This window comes from Tyto alba, unplaced genomic scaffold, assembly GCF_018691265.1.
Source record: "Tyto alba isolate M040663 unplaced genomic scaffold, T.alba_DEE_v4.0 Super-Scaffold_21, whole genome shotgun sequence".
Classification (NCBI taxonomy): domain Eukaryota; kingdom Metazoa; phylum Chordata; class Aves; order Strigiformes; family Tytonidae; genus Tyto; species Tyto alba.
In genome coordinates, this window is record NW_024881295.1 from 6,842,970 (window position 1) to 6,863,564 (window position 20,595).

The 20,595-nt window shown below is 41.2% G+C and overlaps 1 protein-coding gene across 2 annotated transcripts in view; it reads left to right on the forward strand.

Annotated features, from left to right (window-relative positions):
* The window catches only part of KIAA0930 (KIAA0930 ortholog), a 77,876-nt gene that overhangs the window by 36,703 nt on the left and 20,578 nt on the right, over positions 1 to 20,595 (forward strand). For both annotated transcript variants that reach the window (XM_042795569.1, XM_042795570.1), the window contains exon 2: positions 869 to 1,017. In XM_042795569.1, coding sequence (XP_042651503.1) covers positions 869 to 1,017 — 149 coding nt within the window. The remainder of the gene's footprint in view (positions 1 to 868; positions 1,018 to 20,595) is intronic.

Genomic DNA, 20,595 nt, shown 5'->3' on the forward strand with positions numbered 1-20,595 from the left:
ACTAGGCACAAAAGCAGCTTCTCGCCTAGTCTGTATAAATTTAGGTCTTCAGCAGTGAGTAAGCATTATGGCACAGAAGAGATGCATCACCTTTTGCTGTTTTATTACAGTTAAGTGCTTTGAAGAATTTCACAAAATGTGATGTCACTTCTACTGTGCCTCTTTCCTGGTGAGAGGCCAACTGCCATACTATTGCTGATGCTGATGTAATTTGTCTGTCTCCTTGAACAAGACTTTGTTGCATCTTCCTCTTCCTGTTTTTCTCCTTCTCTTGTACTTTTTTGTTTAACTGGGATTCAGGATGTCAAAACTCTTTGTTACCTTGAGGCAGAGCTGGGTTTTGTTTCTTGTCAGAGAGAGGGTGAATTAGTTGCCCCTGAACAGGTTCATTCTTGTTCCTGTGTATCGACTTAGGGAAGGTATCAGCTGCTAGTTTTGAAGGATTGGCTATACTCCCTGAGAGCATGTATAAACCTGTTGTCAGCTGATGGCTTTGTGTCATTAACTGGAGCATATATTGGCATCATGTGCCTTTGAAATTACTCCTTGAGTGCTTCTCTGATGTATTCTAGCTCACTGCGCTGGTCCTTCTCTGTGATACAGGTATAACCAGAGTATTCTCATGGGCCCTGATCTGTATTTGCTGTGCAGGAGGGCAGATTGGTTGATAGAAAGTGGATTTGGATGATGATGGCCAAAAGCAGGTTGTGAGTTCATACTGAATGACAGCTATGCTGTACACTTTAAAAAAAACTTTTTCTGAGATGTACAAGAGTATTTCTGCTATTGCTGGGTTCTACTGCCCCACAATCAAATGTGACGTACTAGTTCTACAGCTCTTATTTCTCCTTTCTTTTATGCCTTTTAGGGTGTTTCAAAGATGACCGTATTGTATTCTGGACTTGGATGTTTTCAACGTACTTTATGGAGAAATGGGCCCCCCGTCAAGATGATATGCTCTTCTATGTCCGTCGAAAATTGTCCTATGTCAGTGGTGATAGTACAGAGGGGAAAAAGGTGAGTAATGATATATTTTAACCAGGGAAATTTAAGTTAACGTGGGATTTGGTCTTCTGGAGTATCTGACATATCTGAAGACCAAAGATAAGGAATCTGCAGCTCTGCCCACTGCAGGTAGTTATGCAAAATTGACCACAGAGAAATGCTGTGGTTAATGCTGAAACCAGCAGCAGCAATATAAGTGAGCTTCACTACCACAGACTCAAGGAGATCAGAGCATTTGAATGCTTTTTTGGGAAGCTTATATGCTAGTCAGCCTGCTTTTAGGGGGAAAGGGAGGACATCCATGCTGATCTTTGTTTTGCTTTTCAAGTATGATACTTTATAATGTGAAAGTTTGAATCTGTAGAAAGGGAGGAATAAAGGAGGAGGAAGATGGTTACTCCGGTATTTCTAGAACTTCCTGAGATACCAGAGTGTCAGGAATCAACACTGTACTGAGTAGCTGAGTACATGCAGCCTCCTGGATCTGGGATACAGTAGTGACAAACAGTGGAGAAATAACTGTATTCTCATAATCTACATTTAAGACAATATTCCCTCCTACAGACAACATCTTTATTGAAAACATAATCAGGTAGCCTAGTGCTGCTGCACAGTTATTTTCCCATTAGAGATTTGAGAAACTTCTCAGCAATTCTTGGCAGTTTTTATCTTAGTTGGGGGAAACAAAAGCAAGAAAAATAATGGGTTTATTGGGAATTAAGGATATGGTTGCAGAGGATCAAAAGTAAAAAGATAAATGGGGGAAGAAAAGACTGGGATTAACTTCCTGACATATGTTAATAGTTTACAATGTTGTTGAATCACAGATCTGTGCTCACAGTGTACGCAAGACTGTTTTTAACCAGGTGTACCACAGTTCTCTGTGTTTAAATGTGGTGACATAAAGAACCATAGTTGTCAACTCCCTTCAGAAAAGGATCCCAGAAGATTTTTCCATGTTTTTGTTGGAGATGTGGAAAATAGGCAGAATTATCTTCCCTCTTCCACCCACCCGTCCAAGTTCCATCATGACAACCACTGAGGAAAAGATGGCAAAATACGGTTCTTTCTCTGCCAGGTCACTGGTTTAGTAGTCTTTGGTCAGCGTACTTGGAGCTTTAAGACTTTTGGAGGAAACTTTCATACTAATCATTGTTTAAATGACTATAAATGCATCCCTGTTTCACATCAAACAATATTGTGGCTTTGTTCAGCCTAGTAAAAGCATGGGTTGCTTAACCTCTTGTTCTTCCCAACAAGGAAAGTGAACCTCAGAGGAAGCCTGGTTGCTTAAATTCATTCACAGACCCTGATCAATCTCTGTTTAACTTACTAATCAGTTTAAAGTATTTAAACCTCTCATAGAGAGGAAACAGTGAAATAAACCCTTGTGTTTGATCTCGGAGCTTTATTTAAGCCTCCTAAAAGCATCATAAATAATTTTTATTTGTGAGGAGATTTCATAAGTGGTAGTTACTACCAAATCACTATTAGTGAATTGCTTGCCATAACAACTAAGACAGGAGGGTGTGCCTTATAGCACACACAGTGTTTTATAACTCCCCCTTGACTGCATTTTGCTCAGCCTCTGAGAAATGAACCTTTCCTGTGACTTTGAAGTACTTTTGATGCTTTGTGAAACTTCATAGGTAGGTGATTCTTTGGTATCTGTGCAGCTCTTGTGCTGTTTGATTTTCAGCTGGCTGCTGTGGAGTTCCAACTCCTTGTATCTAATTTTTAAGCCTGGCCTTTGCAGTGAGAAACCAAACAACTACCCCTACTATTTGAATTACAACTAGACAGGTTTTCATTTTACTTTGTGGTTTTGGCCATTGTTTCTTGAAAGATTGTGTCAAAATACCAGTCATATCCTCAAAAGAGGAAGAAGCTAGAGACTGTTATTTATAGGAGCCAAATGTAATGTTGAGTATCCCTGCCACCCCCCAATCTGTGTGCTCTCATTTACATCTGCAGAGGTAGGCTCAAAAGGCAGATGAAGGGAAGAGGGTCAGAATCGTTTGGGACCATGAAGGGCTAGAACCAGTGTTGCATTGTTGGCTACTGCCTTGTGCCCAGGCTGTGCCAAACAGTCTGGTGACGATTTCTCCATGAGACGTGCAGAAGTTAACTAGTAGATAATCATAGAACTGGGTCTTTTTGTAGCTCGGGTATACAATGAAGCCAAGTTCATTGTAGATCTTCCATGGACACGTATTTGCTCTACGTTTGCCTGGCTGTTGTAGGTTTTGACTGAAGAATGCTGGCAGAAATGCATGAGGTGAATGGTTTTCCTATGACAGACATCTCAGAGCATTAGTTTTATATTAATGAAAATAAGATCTGCACAGCTTTGAGCACAGTAATCTTCTATAGGACTAATAACAGTGACAACAAAACCGGATTGAGTGGGGAGGGGCTGTTTGTCTGAATGCTGACAATGGTGATGTTTGTTTTCTGAGATGGTGCGCTCACGTGGCATGTTCGCATCATTTGCATGCCATGGTGTGATGATTCATGTCAGTGAGAAACAAGTGTCAATTTATCAAACTGTTTTCAGATTTTGATGGCTGTCCTGGGTCATTAAAAGTTGCTCCTGCTTGTGTTTTTTTTTTTTTTTTTTTTTTTTTTCTGTGCTTACTGGAGCTGAAGAGTGTCAGCAATAACATTTGATTTTAAGTTGAAGTGTAATAGAGGATAAGCATAAAAAACCTGATAGGATCAAGATTAGAGGTTGTGTTCAATTTTAAGGATAAATGAGAGAAGGACTTTGGATGCAGCTTAGTCACAACAGCTTGAAGCAATAAATCTCACACTTTGGTAGTGATGATGGTAAACTTTTCTACCATCATAAATTTTATTTTAAAAGGCCTTTTAAATTACTTGCTTCATAGACCCCCTGGTCTAAGTGACTTTCCATTTGCTTCTCTTTTCCACCCCATCAATTTCTAAACTGCAGATGCATGAGTGAAACAGCAATTAAGCTCTTACTATGGTCTGTGCTGGGGCAGAGCTGCAATATCATATTCTGGACTATATCCATTACACAGACTTTCGGATACAAGAGAGGTGCATTCAAGTCCATGTTTCCTTGGCATGTCACAGTGTCACTCTTGCAGTTTTTCTTGTCAAGTTTTGAAGATACTTCTGCTCTGTGTTTTTAAGCAAAACCACAGACCCCATTTGTCAGGATCTGTGCAGGCAGGGCACTGTGGAGCATAGCTCTTGTCAAGGTTAAGGGATTTAGTAGGCTTTTTTAAGGTGAAATCCCTTTTGACTTGTCGTTCTTTATACACTCTTAAGACTCAAAAAATGTCTTTGCTGCTTCCTCACACCAGTTGATGTGACCTACTGGAAAATACAAGCCCTGATCCACACTACGAAGGGTCCTATACATTGTCAAAATCTACAGCTTTAAAAGATTAAAGTGATTGGACTTGGGATTCTGATTTTAAAATGATATTGGATCAAGATTTAATATCTCTGGCTCTTTCTAGTGCAAAAGGCGTTTATAAAGGATTATGCTTTGTTACAGCTGCAAGCATCTAATCTTTCTCTAGAGAGAAGCTTTGATTTCTCATGAGACTACAGAAGATACCAGTATGGTGTTAAGAGACAGCTGCTGAGTAGGGAAACTAAGGTAAAACCTCAGTGATAGACCAGCAGAGCTAGGCTGTTCTAACCCCTTCAGCCTTGCATCGTGCTTTGTCACCTGAGAAGGGTGCTGTATTTATAGGTCAAAGTAATAAAAAAAAAGATAAATTTAGGACACTGTTGGTATATGTTCTGAGCTTGCCTGGATTTTGGAATAGGTCCTGTTTCTTCAGCAGCCTATAAATGTGGAGGAGTATGGTTTCTGCCAAATGCATGGGGTAGTCATTCAGGCTGTTAAGTCTTCAAAAAGCTTAAGCTACTGATGTTGTGGCTGCAGCTTCAGAAACAGAACTGAACAGGAGCCATAGTTTACACGTTTATGTGAATCTGGACCTGTGACACAACAAATATTGGCTGTGGTGGGAGACCAGTTAGTTTACAAAGCTAAATGACTTCAGGCACATGACTCCCACCGAAAATCACAGGATTTTCATGTGTGAATCTTTAATTCACTGTCACCATCTGTCTGGCTGGAGGATTCAACAACCTGAACTCAGCATCTAGCAGAAATGCACGTTTTAAAAGGCTTACGTAGCTGTCTCTGTACTTTTCAGAGCAGTAGAGGTTTTTTGAATGTTGTAAGTAAACAGGATGTCTCCAGAAGAGCTGTTTGGTGTATTTCATGGCAGGTCCACATCACCATCTAAATGCAACAGAGAAACAAATGGCCAAATAATGCATCTTTTTTGCCAAATTCTCTCCTACATGGACAGTATGTAGGAACAAACAGCAGTTGCCATGTGTGCAGGTCAATACAGAGAGACAGCTGTTCTGGCTCAACTCTTCTGTTGTGTGAAGTTCGTGGAGGTGTTGCAGTGAGTAGGAACAGTGGCTTCTGCAGAAGAGGACAGCATCAACACATTGCTCTCATTTTGAAACATGAAAAAGGAACACTGACACTATCAGATTGATACTGTGATTTTTCTGTAAGGAGCTCCACATCTTAAATGGAAAGATTTGGCTTTTCTTTTACATATAGCCTTCTCAGAAATTCCTGTGCTTTCTCATGCTATTTTGCTGATGTTTGAACGTCTAAATATGTGAACATAAAGGAGCTGCTACTTGGCAGCCTTGGCTTATGGTGCATTTCTTACAAGACCATCTCCATTTTCTATGTGTGCTGTGGCAGACTGCTTCACAAAAGCAAAGACAGGAATACTGCCACAGGTGTGACAAGAACCTATTTCCCCCACAGAACTGGATCTGGCTAGCTGTGAGCTGGAATATGCTTGTGACATACCTGGCAGGCTAATGAGCATTCAGGATGGAGATGCTTTCATATTCTGTCCTATTTCCAGAGTAAATTCATGTCTGAGGCAAAGCGAGCATGCAGCTGAAATACCCTCGCAGTGTCACAGTGAGTAAACTCAGGACTCGGGAAGCATTTTTAATGAATTGCTTTTTATTGCTTCCAGTCTCTGAAGAAGTCTTCAGCAGTCAAATATGGTGACAAGAAAGCCAGGATCAGAAGTGAATTTAATGTGGATTGCACTGAAATGTGGCAGCCCTGAGTCCCGTGGCTGAGAAGGTGCTCAATTCTCTGCAGCAGAGAGAAACTTCACTGGGAAGAAGCCCAGACCTGGTTCCCCCATCTGATAGAATTGCGACAAATATTTCTGTATCGCATATGCAGCATATCTGAGTCACTGGGGGGTTGAGGGACAGAAAAGCACGGCTAGGCTGGGCTTTGCACCCTGGGGAAGGTAAAAGTGTCTGGTTGGAGCTCCCTGAAAGCCTCATCAGGCTACTAGTTCAGCAGAGCATTTGCTGTATTTGATCTGTGGATTACGGTCAGTGTCAGCTTGCTTATTAGAGGTATGAAAATGTCTGTTTACAGTGTTGAAATTAATATTTGATTGAATTGAAGCTCTGGAATATTGTAATTAAGTCTCTAATAACACTAGTAATTAGAACTTAAATGTCTATCCACCAGCATCCTGTCCCATGTTGTGTCGCATCCTGTGTCTGTCCGTGTATCCCAGTCTGTCGTGTTCCCTCCTTCCCCCTCCCCCAGTTTTCTGATCAGTGACCCAGTTTATGCATTGCCACATTCGACAGAGATGGTTTGAAATACGATGATTTATTAATATTCTGTATTCTTATTTCTGCCATATCTGTGTCTGCTGCCTTCATTACTGACGGAGCATGCCTTGCCTTGTTTTGCTGACTGCATTCTGCAGGAGGCACGCTACGTGCTGCTTCAGGCACTTGTGCTTTTCTAGGGAGGTCCCTTCTCTGTGGTCTGGGACCATGTTTGATAATGCTTAAACAGTCACACAGGTATTTATCCTTTCAGTTTTTGAAAACTGATTTAGCAGATTTATGGTGTGTTTGAATTGGGGAGTGAAAGTTGATGCGATTCACAGAGTACAAGTGTTGGGTAGCAGCTGGGATTATTTTGTCAGTACCTCAAATATAGTGATTTCTTGCCTTGCTGATACTGATCAGCATGTTTTAACTCCCAGCTTTGTCTTGCTTAGCCACAGTTAGAATGGCTTTCTTGGTGCCAGAGCTATGCTGGGGGAAAACGGTTTTCACACACTGTATGTCTTACAGTTTGCATGTTGTTGCTTTCCCCTCATTTGTTTGATGAGCATCATCAAGCATTCAGACTGTTCCAGTAATTTTGAACAACTTTCACGTTCCTTGTTTTGAATCTTTTGCAGCTCTTTTGCTATTGCTAGAATTGCAAAGACAGAACTAGACTTTTTGGTTCCTTTTCACAGAGGTTATTTCAGTTTTGGTTGGTTAAAGTCAACTTTTAACTATGTGAGTCCCATTGTCTTTACTTAGTCGTATTTACTTGTTCTTCCTACCACTTCAGAGTCTGATTCTCTGTGCACAATACTCAGATACTAGAACCAGTTAGATGTGTAGGCTTGATAAATCTTTGTTTTTTATGACTGGCTTGCCAATTCAGAACAAATGTCATGTGCTTATTGAAAAGAAGAAAACAGAATACATTTGGTAGGAATTTCTTGTGATTAAGAATAAATTTTGCAAGAGCTATAATTAATTTTAAGGTGATTTCTTTAATATTGAGATATAAACTTACGCAAAAATGAAGAAAGAAAATGAGAATTCAGTGAGAAAACAATCTCAAGACAGCGCTGCGGGATGTAAAAGACTAGTGTTTGGTGTGTACCCACAAATGAGAGGGGCAATGAGTGTGTTTTTCCTACAGATTGGTGAAGCGCAAAGGTTACAGGAGGGTGTTTTCTGTCTTTGAAGAGGGTGGAAGCTGCCGGTTTTAGCTGCTGAATGATGCTGTAGATTGCCCTACATACCTTTTACTCTTGTCTCATTAGACATAAATGGGGACTGACTCATTAAAGTTTACTATTCAGTTCAGAACTAGTCATAGAGCAAAGACTGCTATTTCCCCAAAGTGCAGTTGGGTAGAGGGAGAGGATGCCAATGGACTGAAGTTGGGGCATGTTTGCAGTGATGCCTCATCTCTTCTGAAAAGGGTTGGAATGATGAGCAATGTAATTAACCTTGAATTTAAGGGGCTGGACTGCACAAATCGGAGCACTTCTCTCACTCCAAGGTAAACTGAAATGTTGACTTTAGGGCAGTCTTGTGTCATTAAGCCATCGTCTGCAACCAGATCAATAAATGACAGTAGAAAGATTAGGTTGTAAGGAATTACAGCAGCACTGAAACCGGGAATAGCTTTGCGGAACTGAATATCAAGAGGAAAAGAAATGGGAGGGAATAAAGGCTGTAACTGTGAGTTGACTTTGCTGTTCTCAAGCTTAAACTGCAACTGCACTTGTTCAGCGAACAGGTGATGAGTCAACTGTTCTGTGGGTACAGTTACCTCTGTTATCCCCAGCCTGAGCCTTGCAGCATTACTGCTCATTAGTCTGTGGAGTGCAAGAGGGTTGTATAATGAAGTGGTGAAAGATTAGAATTTTAGCATATCTTGCTTAGAGCAAAGTTCAAGGAACAAAGCCCTGCTTTAATTTACTTCACAGGTGTATGAGGCTTGCTCCCTAAAAGCGCTTGGTTAACACAAGAAAAAGTTCTCAAGCCATTTAGGTTATGATCGTATTATTCCCTTAAGGATTTAAGTCCTATTTGATTGTTAGAAGAGAGATCAGTCAGCCTAATCATCTTACTCTCTTTAAAATCCCAAATTAACTATGAAAAGAAAGCATATTTCTAGCTCTGCCTGGTAAAAGCTAAACTTAAGTGATTGGGAACCATGCTGAGCCTTATAAACTGTGGTGAAATCACTGCTGCTTTTAGCACTGTTAACTAATATCAGTCCTCGGGAATAAAAAATAATAGTATTTATCATGCAAATCATACTAATGATTCTCCATGTAATGGCTGTCTTTCTCAATTGTATCTATCCAGTTTCATAACTGCAAGTGGAGTCTTTAAGTGACAACAAAATATAAATTAAAATTTTATAATGCAATATTTTACTGCCCTTTATTTTTGTACCAAATAGAAATGTTTTATAGAATCATATTTTAGCTTCTTTGGTACTCATTACCTTATTTATAATCATTACTGTTGCTTTATATCTTTCTTGCATGAAGACTAATAAACCCTACAAGCTCTGTGGCTTTTAGTGTTAGGACTGCAAATAGGTCTATAAATCCAGCAAATTACTTAGGTCCAAAAGAAAAGATCCTGTGTGGTGAATCTTAATGTTATATGTAATTATATATATAAATATTATATATACATATATTATATGTAATTATAGATATATATAAAAATTCCTCTTTGGAATCTGATCATAGTTACAGTGGTTTGCCTGGTTTTTAAACATTTCAATCTAGACTATTGTAGATACACCAGTATCAAGTTTGCCTTGAGGTGTGTGTAAGTTACAAATACTTGAAAAATCTTGAGGTGAAATCTGAGCTCCTCTGAAGTTACTGAGAATTTTGCCATTCACTTCAGGGGGCAAGAATTTCATTCCTGTTAAGTATAGAGGGTAAAATAAACTGAGTTGCAGAATAGTCCCAGAATCCTAGCATGGTTTGGGTTGGAAGGGACCTTAAAGACCATCTAGTTCCACCCCCCTGCCCCGGGCAGGGCCCCCTTCCCCCAGCCCAGGGGGCTCCCAGCCCCGTCCAACCTGGCCTTGAACCCTTCCAGGGAGGGGGCAGCCACAGCTGCTCTGGGCACCCTGGGCCAGCGTCTCACCACCCGCACAGGGAACAATTTCTTCCTTACATCTAATCTAAATCTACCTTCTTTCAGTTTAAAACCATTACCCTTCGTCCCTTCCCTATACTCCCTGGTAGAGTCCTTCCCCAGCTTTCCTGTAGCACTGGCAGGCTGCTATAAGGTCTCCCTGGAGCCTTCTCTTCTCCAGGCTGCACAACCCCAGCTCTCTCAGCCTGCCCTCCCAGGGGAGCTGCTCCAGCCCCCTGAGCATCTTCGTGGCCTCTTCTGGACCCACTCGAGCAGGTCCGTGTCCTTCTGCTGTTGGGGGCCCCCGAGCTGGCCCCAGCACTGCAGGGGGGGTCACACAAGAGCAGAGGAGGAGAATCCCCTCCCTCGCCCTGCTGACCACACTGTTCTTGATGCAGCCCAGGACACAGTTGGCTTTCTGGGCTATGAGCGCACATTGCTGGCTCACAGTCACTTTTCCATCCACTACTAACAGTATAGCCAGGCCTAGGGTATGTCTGATCTCTTGTAAAAATTCCCTTCAACTAATCTTGCTTCTCTTCTTGTCTGCTGTGACTCCATTCCTGCAGTATTCCATGGGCCCTTCCAAAGTACAGCTCATCTCCCCGCTCTGCCCCCGGTGTCCCTCCAGCAATGTCCCATGCCTCTTAACCTGTGTAGTCTTTTGCTGCCTTTTTGGTTGCCACCAAGGCAGAAGGTGGCCGGTGCTGTGGGTGGTTCATGGCAAACGGCGTCTTCAAAAAGATGGAGCTCCCCTGTCCCTTCAGCAGTAGTAGTGAAGTGGAGGTGTCTGATTGCCAATTGTCGCGATGATACAATCCGTGAGACATGTGTCAGGTTTGTCTGAAGTTGGCCAATGCATTTGGAAGATGGGTGGGAGTGGGAAGGAACTCACTTGTGTAAGTCCCATTTTCTTAAACCAGATATATTTTTTTTTCTCCATTATATGCACCATTATGTCAGTAACCCTACAGGGTTTTTTATGCATATAGCTGGTTTACTCTAAGATGACATCTGTCTGGTAATCCCACATTCACATGAGGTGACTGCTGCTGCTGTGAAGTCCTAAACACACTCAAGAGATGTGAGAAAGAGGACAGGAAGGGAGAATACATTTTGCAACAAGTTCAGCTGCTTATTTAAACTAACAGAGCGTGTTTGGGATAGGAAATATTGCAACCTAGTCTGGATGATTTTGACTTGAATGGGTCTCCCACTTACAGATAAGTGTGACAAAACACAGTGAATTGTTTGTTTACATTTCAATTTTAAAAGCATGTTTGCTGGTAGGCACTGGTGAACCCCCTGTTCCTGATTAGCAGGGGCTGAAGGAATGGTGTCTGTTGCAGCAACACCTTTCGTGTGTCATCAGCCATCCTGCAACTTGGGTGATGAAAGAGGGTAATCGAGGGTAATCCACTGCCACTCTGCAAGGCTCTTACTGCATCTGAAAACACTCTCCTGTGACCTTGCCTACAAATACATGTAGCATTTGCAGTAAATCTTCCAAGTTGAATGATGAAGCTAGATGTCAGCATGGTGTTGGCAGAGGTAGGGCATAAATACAGGTTTTTGGGATGATCTGGGCAGCAGAGTTTCTCACCTGCCAGGTCATGAATGAGTAGAAGTTAGTAGAAGGAAGAGAGAGTCCAAAGCTATAAATAGACTCTCCTGGGTAATTGCATCATGGAAAAGATGAACAACTGCTGTTGGGCATGCAAATTGTCCCATTTGGACCTTGGAAGAAACCTTCGCAAGACACCGGAAACTGAAATATCCTTTTGCTGTTTTGATTTATCCAGGGATACTAGAAATTACAGTCAGGTTTTTAGATCATTTACTGATCTTTCTGTTGGTTTGGCTTTTGATTATACAAAGTGGTTGTGGGGAGAGAATTCTAAGTAATTAATATTGAAGCAAATTTTTAGAAGATAAATGGTTTTGTCTGTAGCTGAACTTTTGTCTCTTGCACAAAACAATTTACATTGCTTTATTGCAGGGGCCTTTGTTTCAGCTTTATATCTAAGGTGGGTGTCGAGTTGCCATAGCTACTGGGCATTATGCTGCCTTTATGTGGGCTCCAGAGTGCATTCCATGAGGATCAGGTGAAACTTCTGAATAATTAATAGTACCTGGGAAAAGGGAATTGGAATTTTGGAGAGATTTCCTCGCGTTGTCCTCTACAGTTACTGCCAGTGAAAACTACAGTAGCCATAATTCTAAGAAGAAAGCTTCATATGGCATCTGAAAGAATCTTTCTTTTTCAGTGCATTGTTAAATACAGTTGTCCCCTTTTAAATATCATCTTGGATATAAATATTCTAGGGAAGGCTTATAATGTAATCTGTTGTCAAAGTCATTGTTCCTTCTGCAGCTTCTCTATGTGACAGAACTGGGGATGCACCCTTCCCATAGGGCTTCTCTGCATGCTCCAGAAAATACGAGACTACTTTGATTTTCTTCCCATTTAATAGAGACAGGTCTGTCGATGCTGAGCGGATGAGTGAGCAGATGGATTTTCATGGGTGACTTGGTCGGATCAGCTCATGTTGTCTTATCGGGTGTATATTCTACAATGATTCTTGGCAGCCTGTTACAAAACACAAAAACACTGCTTCATATCCAGGTCTGTGTTACTGTGACTTCTCCCAGCTTGTTAAATACACATGAGGCCAAAGTCTTTGGTGATTAGTGACCTTCATACCATTCATGGTGATTTCTTGTTCTGAGAGAATGCCCTATTTCTGTGCCAAAGAGTGCCGGCAGCTCCTAGGATACGGTCTTTTCCTTCTGAATTGCATCGTGTTGCTGATACGTTCTAGCATGTAGGCAAGGAAGCAAGGAGTGACCTGCATCTCAGTGGTCTGGAGGTGGGGACTTTTTGCCCAAAGGAGCAAATGCTGTTGTAATGGCAGCTCCGTGCTGTAGGGAAAGTTTGGACGTGTTTCGGTGGATTTTTAGCAGGTCAGTCTCCGCACAGCCAGCCTTGAGCCGATGAGCTGGAGTTGGTGCTGAAGCCAGAGACGTTGCAAAGATGTCAGCATTTATCACACAGATCTGTATTGCCACTGGGTTTCAGGCAGCAGTCTTACTTTCCATGTTTCCTTTATTTTTATGAATTACCTCCACCCGCTCCCCAAGAGCAAGATGAACTGGAATCGCTGTACACAAACCCTGTTCTGGTACTGGGTAGTTTTGGCTCAGACTGAACCTGCCTTCCAATACCTGCTAATCTCAGACCTGACACCTGCTGATAAAAATACAGCAAAATGTTCAGACCAGGGTAGAGTGCTTTGCATTAAATCAGGGTCATGGAGCTTATGGATTAATTTTTCTTTTTTAGATGCAGATATCAATATAAACCTTCCTTTTCCCATTACCCATGTATTAAATTAGCTTTGAAACATTTGTGAGACTGATTCAAAACTTAGGGTTGCTACATCTTTAAATGAAATAATATTCTGAAAGTTATAAGGGGGTACGCATGTATTGTTTTCTTTCAGTTAACATTGTTAGGAGCAGGCCTACTGGGATTGGAAGTGTTTCAGAGCTACAGTGAAAGTAAAACATAGAAAGTGAATGCCCTTTATCATTTGTATTCGAATGGAGGTCCACTTCTATCAGAGGACCTGGATTTTTCCTTTAATGCCCTTTTCTGGGCTTTTCTAAGAGTTCCAATAGCTTGTTACGGTTTGATTGCTGCCTCCAGAAGGCATTTGTATCAATGATAGCCTTGGTGACATTAGTCATGGAGATGATGCAGAAGTACACAAGTATATTGGGTTTCAAGAATCCATTGAAGGTACTGTATTTTCAGGTTACTGGAGAGCTGAGGCTTGGGAGTGAGAATTGATGTCTTTGCATAGGCTGGGGAAAAATAGATTAGTTTTGGTGGCAGAAGGAGCAGAACGTGACTGCTTATGCCCCAAAGTTTATTTACACTGTCTAACCAGTTGGTTCTAATGAGAAGCTGCTGTAGTCACAGATTCTCTCTCCTTCATATCCATAAACTGTCTTGCTATAGTAGCACTACTGATGCTATATGAAGTGTTTTAAGTTACTTGTAGAGAGTGTGTGTGTGTGTGTGTACTGTTAAAAATCTAATCGCCTTTCATAGTCCAAATTTCTAACTTAATGCCTTGCACTGTGTGAAGCGTGGTATGTATCAATTCTATACAAGTCTGATATGAAAGCAGATGAGTATCACACCTGCACGGAGGGGCTTTTCTGATGCCCTGAATCCTGGAGAACCAACACTTCTACTCGGAGAGGGTCTGGGTGGGGTACACATGTCTGTTCCTGCAGACTGTGAAACAACTTAGTTCCAACTTCACGCTGTGGTAGCGGTGCCGCTGCAGGTGAAGCTGCTTAAATGGAACGAGACAGCCTAACAGCTCGAGTTGCTGGGCTCGTGCTGTTGCAGCTACATAGGTACCAGTACCAAAGCTACCTGGTTTCCTACTGCTGTAGGTTTAGTTGCTGGGGTGAGGGGAGAGGATGCCACACAAAAATCTCAGATATGTGATTAGGTGTTTAAATAAGTGCCTGTGGAGTTACAAAATACTGAGTGTCCAAGAGTAGAGTATTGCCTAGAAAATGGAGACATGATATGCTGCTGGAAATAAGCTTGCTCTGTTAATGTCCATCTGGGTTATACCATTTACTTAAAGGTACTTCAGTGCTGAAAAGAGATTGTTAAAGTAGGAAGTAAAACAAGTGGCTGGCAGATAACAAGCGGAACAAACTAGGACTGTGTGTGAGTGTGGATCTGAAGCATGGGAGAGAAGGACATTAGATCCTTTGGTCAATGACTTTAGAAAGACTGTTTAATTTGGTTAGTATTTAAGATACCATTCTGGAGTTCTGAATTTATGCTACAGGGAAGACTAGTAAAAGGGAATACTTGCATAAATGTGAGAAAGGTGCTTCTAATGTTGAAAGCCACTAGGCTTCACAATAGTTCAAAGCACTGTGTGATGGGGACTTTTAAAACTGTGTGCTGGTGAGCACATGCTTGGGGAATAATTCTGCTTTTGTAGAAGATGAACCAGTATTTGAAATAAACCATTTTTTTTGCTGACTTACCTGGTATTTTGAGACCAATTCTGTCAATGTAAAATTCTAAAAATCACAGCTGGATCTGGAGACAGTAGGAGTATTTCCTTGCTGAACTTGTAGAAAAAGTCTTGGATTTTGTTCACTGTATCTTCTTCCTGTCCCTTTTCATGGTCAGCCCCCTCCCCTTTATTGATTTTTAGTGAATGTTGTCTGAAAAAAACCCCGAAATGTGGTGCTACTACTAGATAAGCCTGTAATCATATTAGACTTCTTTTTAACAGAAGGATCAGAATCTGCTTTTTTGGGATGGCTTCTGAATGCCAGCAAAATAGTGCTTCCTGTAAACCCTATTCTTATTATCCCATGCTTCCTGTGCTGCCCAGCTGACAGCTTGTATCGATTTTGATTGTAGATTTTCTTTTCAAAGGCTTATGTGCTAAGCTGTGCAAACAAGGTCATTTTTCAATACACATGGGTTTCGTTGAACAGCTCTAATGACTGGGTAACTATATGGAATTAATACCCTTGTGAGTGAGGGTTTTTTGTGGGGGAGGTCCTAAATATCCCAGTGTTCATATTATAAATATAAATTTAAAAGATTGATTGTATTCTGGAAGTTTTGGGGAGCGAATAGGCATGGTGGGAAAAGTATCCAGTTTATCACAAAGATTTTAAACCTAGACTGGAGTCTTAGATGTTTTTTTCCATGTTTTATGATAAAAATATTCCAGCTGTCTGTAAATGTATAACTTAATACATGTGTTATATTGGCTTCCAGTACAAGGTCTTATATGGCTTGAGTTCTCTTGTAAAGATAACCAGTCCATAATATATACATCTCCAAAAGGCATATTTCTGTGAATAAAATACATCAGTGTTAGTAGACGCTTTGCTCCTTTGCACTTAGGATGTTCTTATTGTGCCAGTAATAACTCCTGACAACAATTTTGGCAATAATTTGTGTTGTGGGTGGGGGTGGCTGTCAGGCTCTCTGGGACCTGTGGTGCCACAAGCGTTGTGGCACAGAAGCCTGTGAAGTCCCCGAGATGGACCAGACTAGTACGTGAAAGCAGTGCAAGAAGGTAGCCAGAACTTTTGCCACGCATGGAAAAGAAATGGGCTGTGGAAAAGCAGGATGATGATGGGGGTCTTGGCTCAGGAGAGGTAAAATGGAGCAGGAGGGAAAGGACCTCAGGTGGAGGTGTTTGTGAGGGGGCTCTGCAGGGATCATAAAATTACAGTGGATTCAGATTTGCGGATGACACACATTGGTGCTGTGTAAATTACGAGGGCATGACTATCGGACTGCTTAGCCCCATCCCTAGCAAACGTGGATCCACTTAGTATAGTTCAGTACTTCAGTGCCAGGAGCGTGCACAGGCTCTGGTAAGGACAGGCAAGGCACAAAGTGCAAGTTGTTTAGCATGTAGTCATGTCACTGTGCAGAAAAAGTGCAGTCCTGAGGGAGTAGTGAGAGTGTACACCAGTGCTGTGCTGATAACAGAAAACTCCAATACTGGTGAAATACCATACCAAGGGGGTGGAAGAGGAGAATAAGTTCTGCTGAGAGGCATGGAGACCTCTTAGGGTAGTTTTGTCTGGTTTATCTAAAAGATTATCAAATTACAAAAAAAAAAAAAGAGGGCAAACAAAAAAACCCAACACAAACAAAAAAAGGAAAATAAAGCAACCTCAAAACCAAAACTGAGTATTACGAGCTTCTTAATATGGTGGAAATAGTCATGACAGCAACCAGAGGCTGGCAAAAGGAAAGCAGCTGAATTAAATGAAGTTGTACACTTTCAGCCAAGAGGATGATTAATCATTGAAATGAGTTCTCAAAGTTAAGGTATTTTCCCAGGCACTGTCTAGTCAAATGTGATTAACTGGGTTTTGTGAAGTAGTAACAGGGTAAAATGTCTGTGACACGTAGGTCAGCCTAACTGATGTAATTCTCCTACACAGCCTTAGCTCAGTAACCCTGTGAAAAGATGGCGTAACAGATTTCAGCTTGCTGAAACTGTAGAAGGGTCATCGTTTTGACTTGAATCGGGAAATAGCCAGCTTGACTTTTGGATTTCACTGGGAATGAATAATTAGTATTTACGTAGTTCTTTCTATGAATAAATTTTCACGCTTGCAAGAAGGTACATCTAATCTACAGCCAGATAAACAAGCATAGGGGGTGAGGCATGGCCAAGTGAATCAGCAGCAGACCTGGAAAAAGACCCAGTGTCTCCTGGATACCTGGCTGAGACAGAATTGTTTTCTTGTGAGGACTCAGCTGTCTGAAATCCAGCATGTCCTCCAGCCCATATTATTTTTTAACTCTGGAAGGTCAAACATGACAACATGAATTAAGCCTCAAGTATCACAAAATGGTGTTCTGATGAAAAGCGTGATGTATGCTAAGAAATTATATAAGACAATATATGAAAATAATCTAAAATATTTTATATAATATATATATATATATAAAATCAGGCTCACATTGACCACATGATTTCTATGTAAACATAAGGCAACATTTCTGTAAAGTAGGTGTTCCTCTTCATTTAGGAAGCACCTGTGCTCAGCACTGACAATGCTGACTTACCTAAACTCACGTAATGGTTTCTGTTGCTGGGAACTCATTGAGATTTTGACAGCACTCCTGTTTGTTGATGTCTGAGCACCTAGAGGTCAGAACAGTGAACATGTTGGTCTTCTATTCCTCATGTTGCCAATCCCAAATGCCTACATTCTCTTGAAATGATATACTTAAATATAAAAGGTGAGTACTTACCCCTTGGTGACAGCTGAGGTAGCTACTTATACAGTATTTGCGTGATTTTAGAACTGCAATTCTTCTGCCCATCAGGAACCTGAGTAATGGGGCTTTCTGAGGCTTCAGGTCTTGATTTTGTACTCTTGGCATATATGCTGTTTGTACATAGTACCAGGAAGATAACCGTACAGATGCTGAGCAAGCTTCCTTGGGACATGGACAAATTAGGTCAGCCTGCCAAGAAATTTAGATTGCTGATTTAAAACAATAGTGATCTATGGAATGATGAAAATTTGTGTTTAAAGTTCTTCACAGGAAGTTTTTTTAATTTTCTAATTTTTTGTAATGATTGGTTCGGATGCCTCCTTTATCCGCTAATGCTGAATAAGTGGCTGCAGGGTCTGAATTAAGTCATCCCCCGTCTTTCCTACGTCCTTGACCCTGCCCTGAGACTCCACAGCATGCCAGTGACAGCTGGATCATTTGCTAGGAATTGAACTGAGCTTGTTGATTTACTTCACATAATATTGCATGACCACCTTCACACGTCAAGCACTGTGCTAGCAGAGGAAAGCTGAGATTGATTTGTGAGCTACAGCACTTGCATGGGAAATTGAGCCCCTGGAAAGCGCTGTTTGTTTTGGCCAACCCAGATTTAGCACTTTGCTTTATGCCAGGATGCCTTATGAACACCTTTTTGCTCTTTCTGGAAGAATTGTTTAGAAATGAGTAAAAGAGCTATTACAAATAGAGGTGTTTGTGAGATAAGGGGTGAGAATTTTTTCAACAGTGACTTGTAATTTGGGTGCCTGCTCTGTGAAGCGTGTTACCAGTCAGACGGGGAGCGGTGCTGCTTGTTCCAGCACCCTGGCAACGGCTCGCTGCGTTTTGTAAAGCAGATCCTTCGGTGGTGCCGAGAGTAAGGTATCCAAAACTAGGGGCTGCTCTAGCAAATGCTGGCTGCTCGGTCTGACTGCTGCCCCAGTGCTGGGCAGGGCTGGTTCGTTCCCCTAACATTCACCAAGGGTTGCTTACCTGGGCATGAACAGGAGCTGCAAAACACGTGCAGCAGATGCCAGCGCGATGGAGAGCACTTGAAAGTCCATTTGCTGTCTCTCTGAGGTCAGATGAGCACTGCCTCCGTCACTTATGGCTGCTGACGGCTCCTTTTTCTCTGGGAAGAGGTCGTCCCTGTCTTGCCCAGTTTGATCTGTTATACAGAGATCTATACCCTGTACGGTTTATTGCCTAACAAAAAATTGAATGATTTAAATTCCTTAAATTAATTTCCTTTGGAGTACAGTGTGGCGTAAGTCAGGGAACAGCCGTGGCGGTGATTCATGGTGATCCACCATGCCCCAGCCCACAGGTTGTACCACCCAGGAATCCTACTCTAAATTAGCGTATAGGGAACAAATGATTAAAAAAAAGGCCCTTTTTCTGTTGTTATCTGTGACAGGGTTGGGAAATTTCATTCCATGAAAGTTTGTTGTGCAATGACTTTGTAATTCCTGGGGAGAAGTAGTTCAGTGTGTGAATTCATTTCACCGGCAGAAGAAACTGGTGGCTGACTTCTGCAAAGGGAGGACTTTATCGTTAAGAGACAATTAAACTCTGCCTGGATTAAAATAGAGACTCCACAGATATGGAAGAAGAGGAGACTGAGGTGGTGTCTGCTTTGCACTTGACCTCACTTACCCTGGTGTTAGTTAGAGCTGGAGTTGTACTCTGCAGTTACTCAGTCCCACCTTCACCCAGTCCTCTTGCTGTGTGTTTCCTTCAGAGGCAGGATGGCTTTTGTTTCACAAGGTATTTCTGGAATCTTGTGAATGTGATATTTCAGTGCTTTGAGGCACAAAAGTGCAAGTATCACCTCTTGTTTATTTGCAGATTAAATTAAATTGGATTATTTCCTTCAGGTGGTCATGTCAGTTTTTTTCCAGTGACTCTTGTTAGTTTGTGTTTATTGCCAATAGAAAAATTCATGGTTAGAAACTTCAGAAGAAATAAAAATAAACCAAAGGAATTATGCTGTACGAGCCTATAGGCATTTAAAAAATATATTTGTAAGTTAAAAAATGAATGATAAAACCCAGTGCATTCAGCTTCCATGGTATCTGATCATAGTGTTAGTCCTGAAATATTGTACTGTTTCACTGTTCTGCGCTATATTTTGGTCTTTCAGCTTAATACATGTAGCTGAAATAAATGCACAATTGTTATAAGGCTTAATCCTCTGTTTGATTTCATTCACTTATTCTGTCTTTTATGACAATCTGTTTTCTAACAAATCAACTCTACCCTTCCTTCTCTGCCCCATGCAAAGCAAAGGACAGTTCATGAATTGCCCTGCTTACAGCTGTGTCAACTGGTCGCAGTATTCCAGATATTTCTTAATCATCTGTTAGTGTGTTACTATATTAACAAAAAAAGCTATTTGACAAAGAGAAAAAAAAATGCCTTTCCAGGTATTCTCTCAAGATAGTGCATAGCTTTGAAGTCTCTTAAATGTGCTACTTGTCACCCTATTTTGTATCATACACCAGTTAAGAGATTAAGCTGTACTGCAGATTTTTTTTTTAAGTGTTAAACTACTGTTCAACTCTGTGTATTACATCAAGTTGAGTTTTATATTTATGTCAGTTGCTTCGATTTTTTTAGCATTGGTAGAGTTGTTTCTGCTTTCTGAGATTATTTGGGATTTTTCATTTGCATGTTTTTAATACATCTGAGTATCTCACATGTAGTTGGGTCCAATCAGTACTGTCAATAGGAAGAGGGGCTACCAAAATATCCTCTGTGAGGCATTAATTAGTGGACTTTGTCTTCCCAGAGACTCCCACCCCAGGGGGAACAAGCAACAGCTACCTGCTAGACAATGTTGAGTGTTAGTATAGTGACATGTTTGGTCCCAAGGGATTGTGTCAAGAGAAATACATATATATATATATATA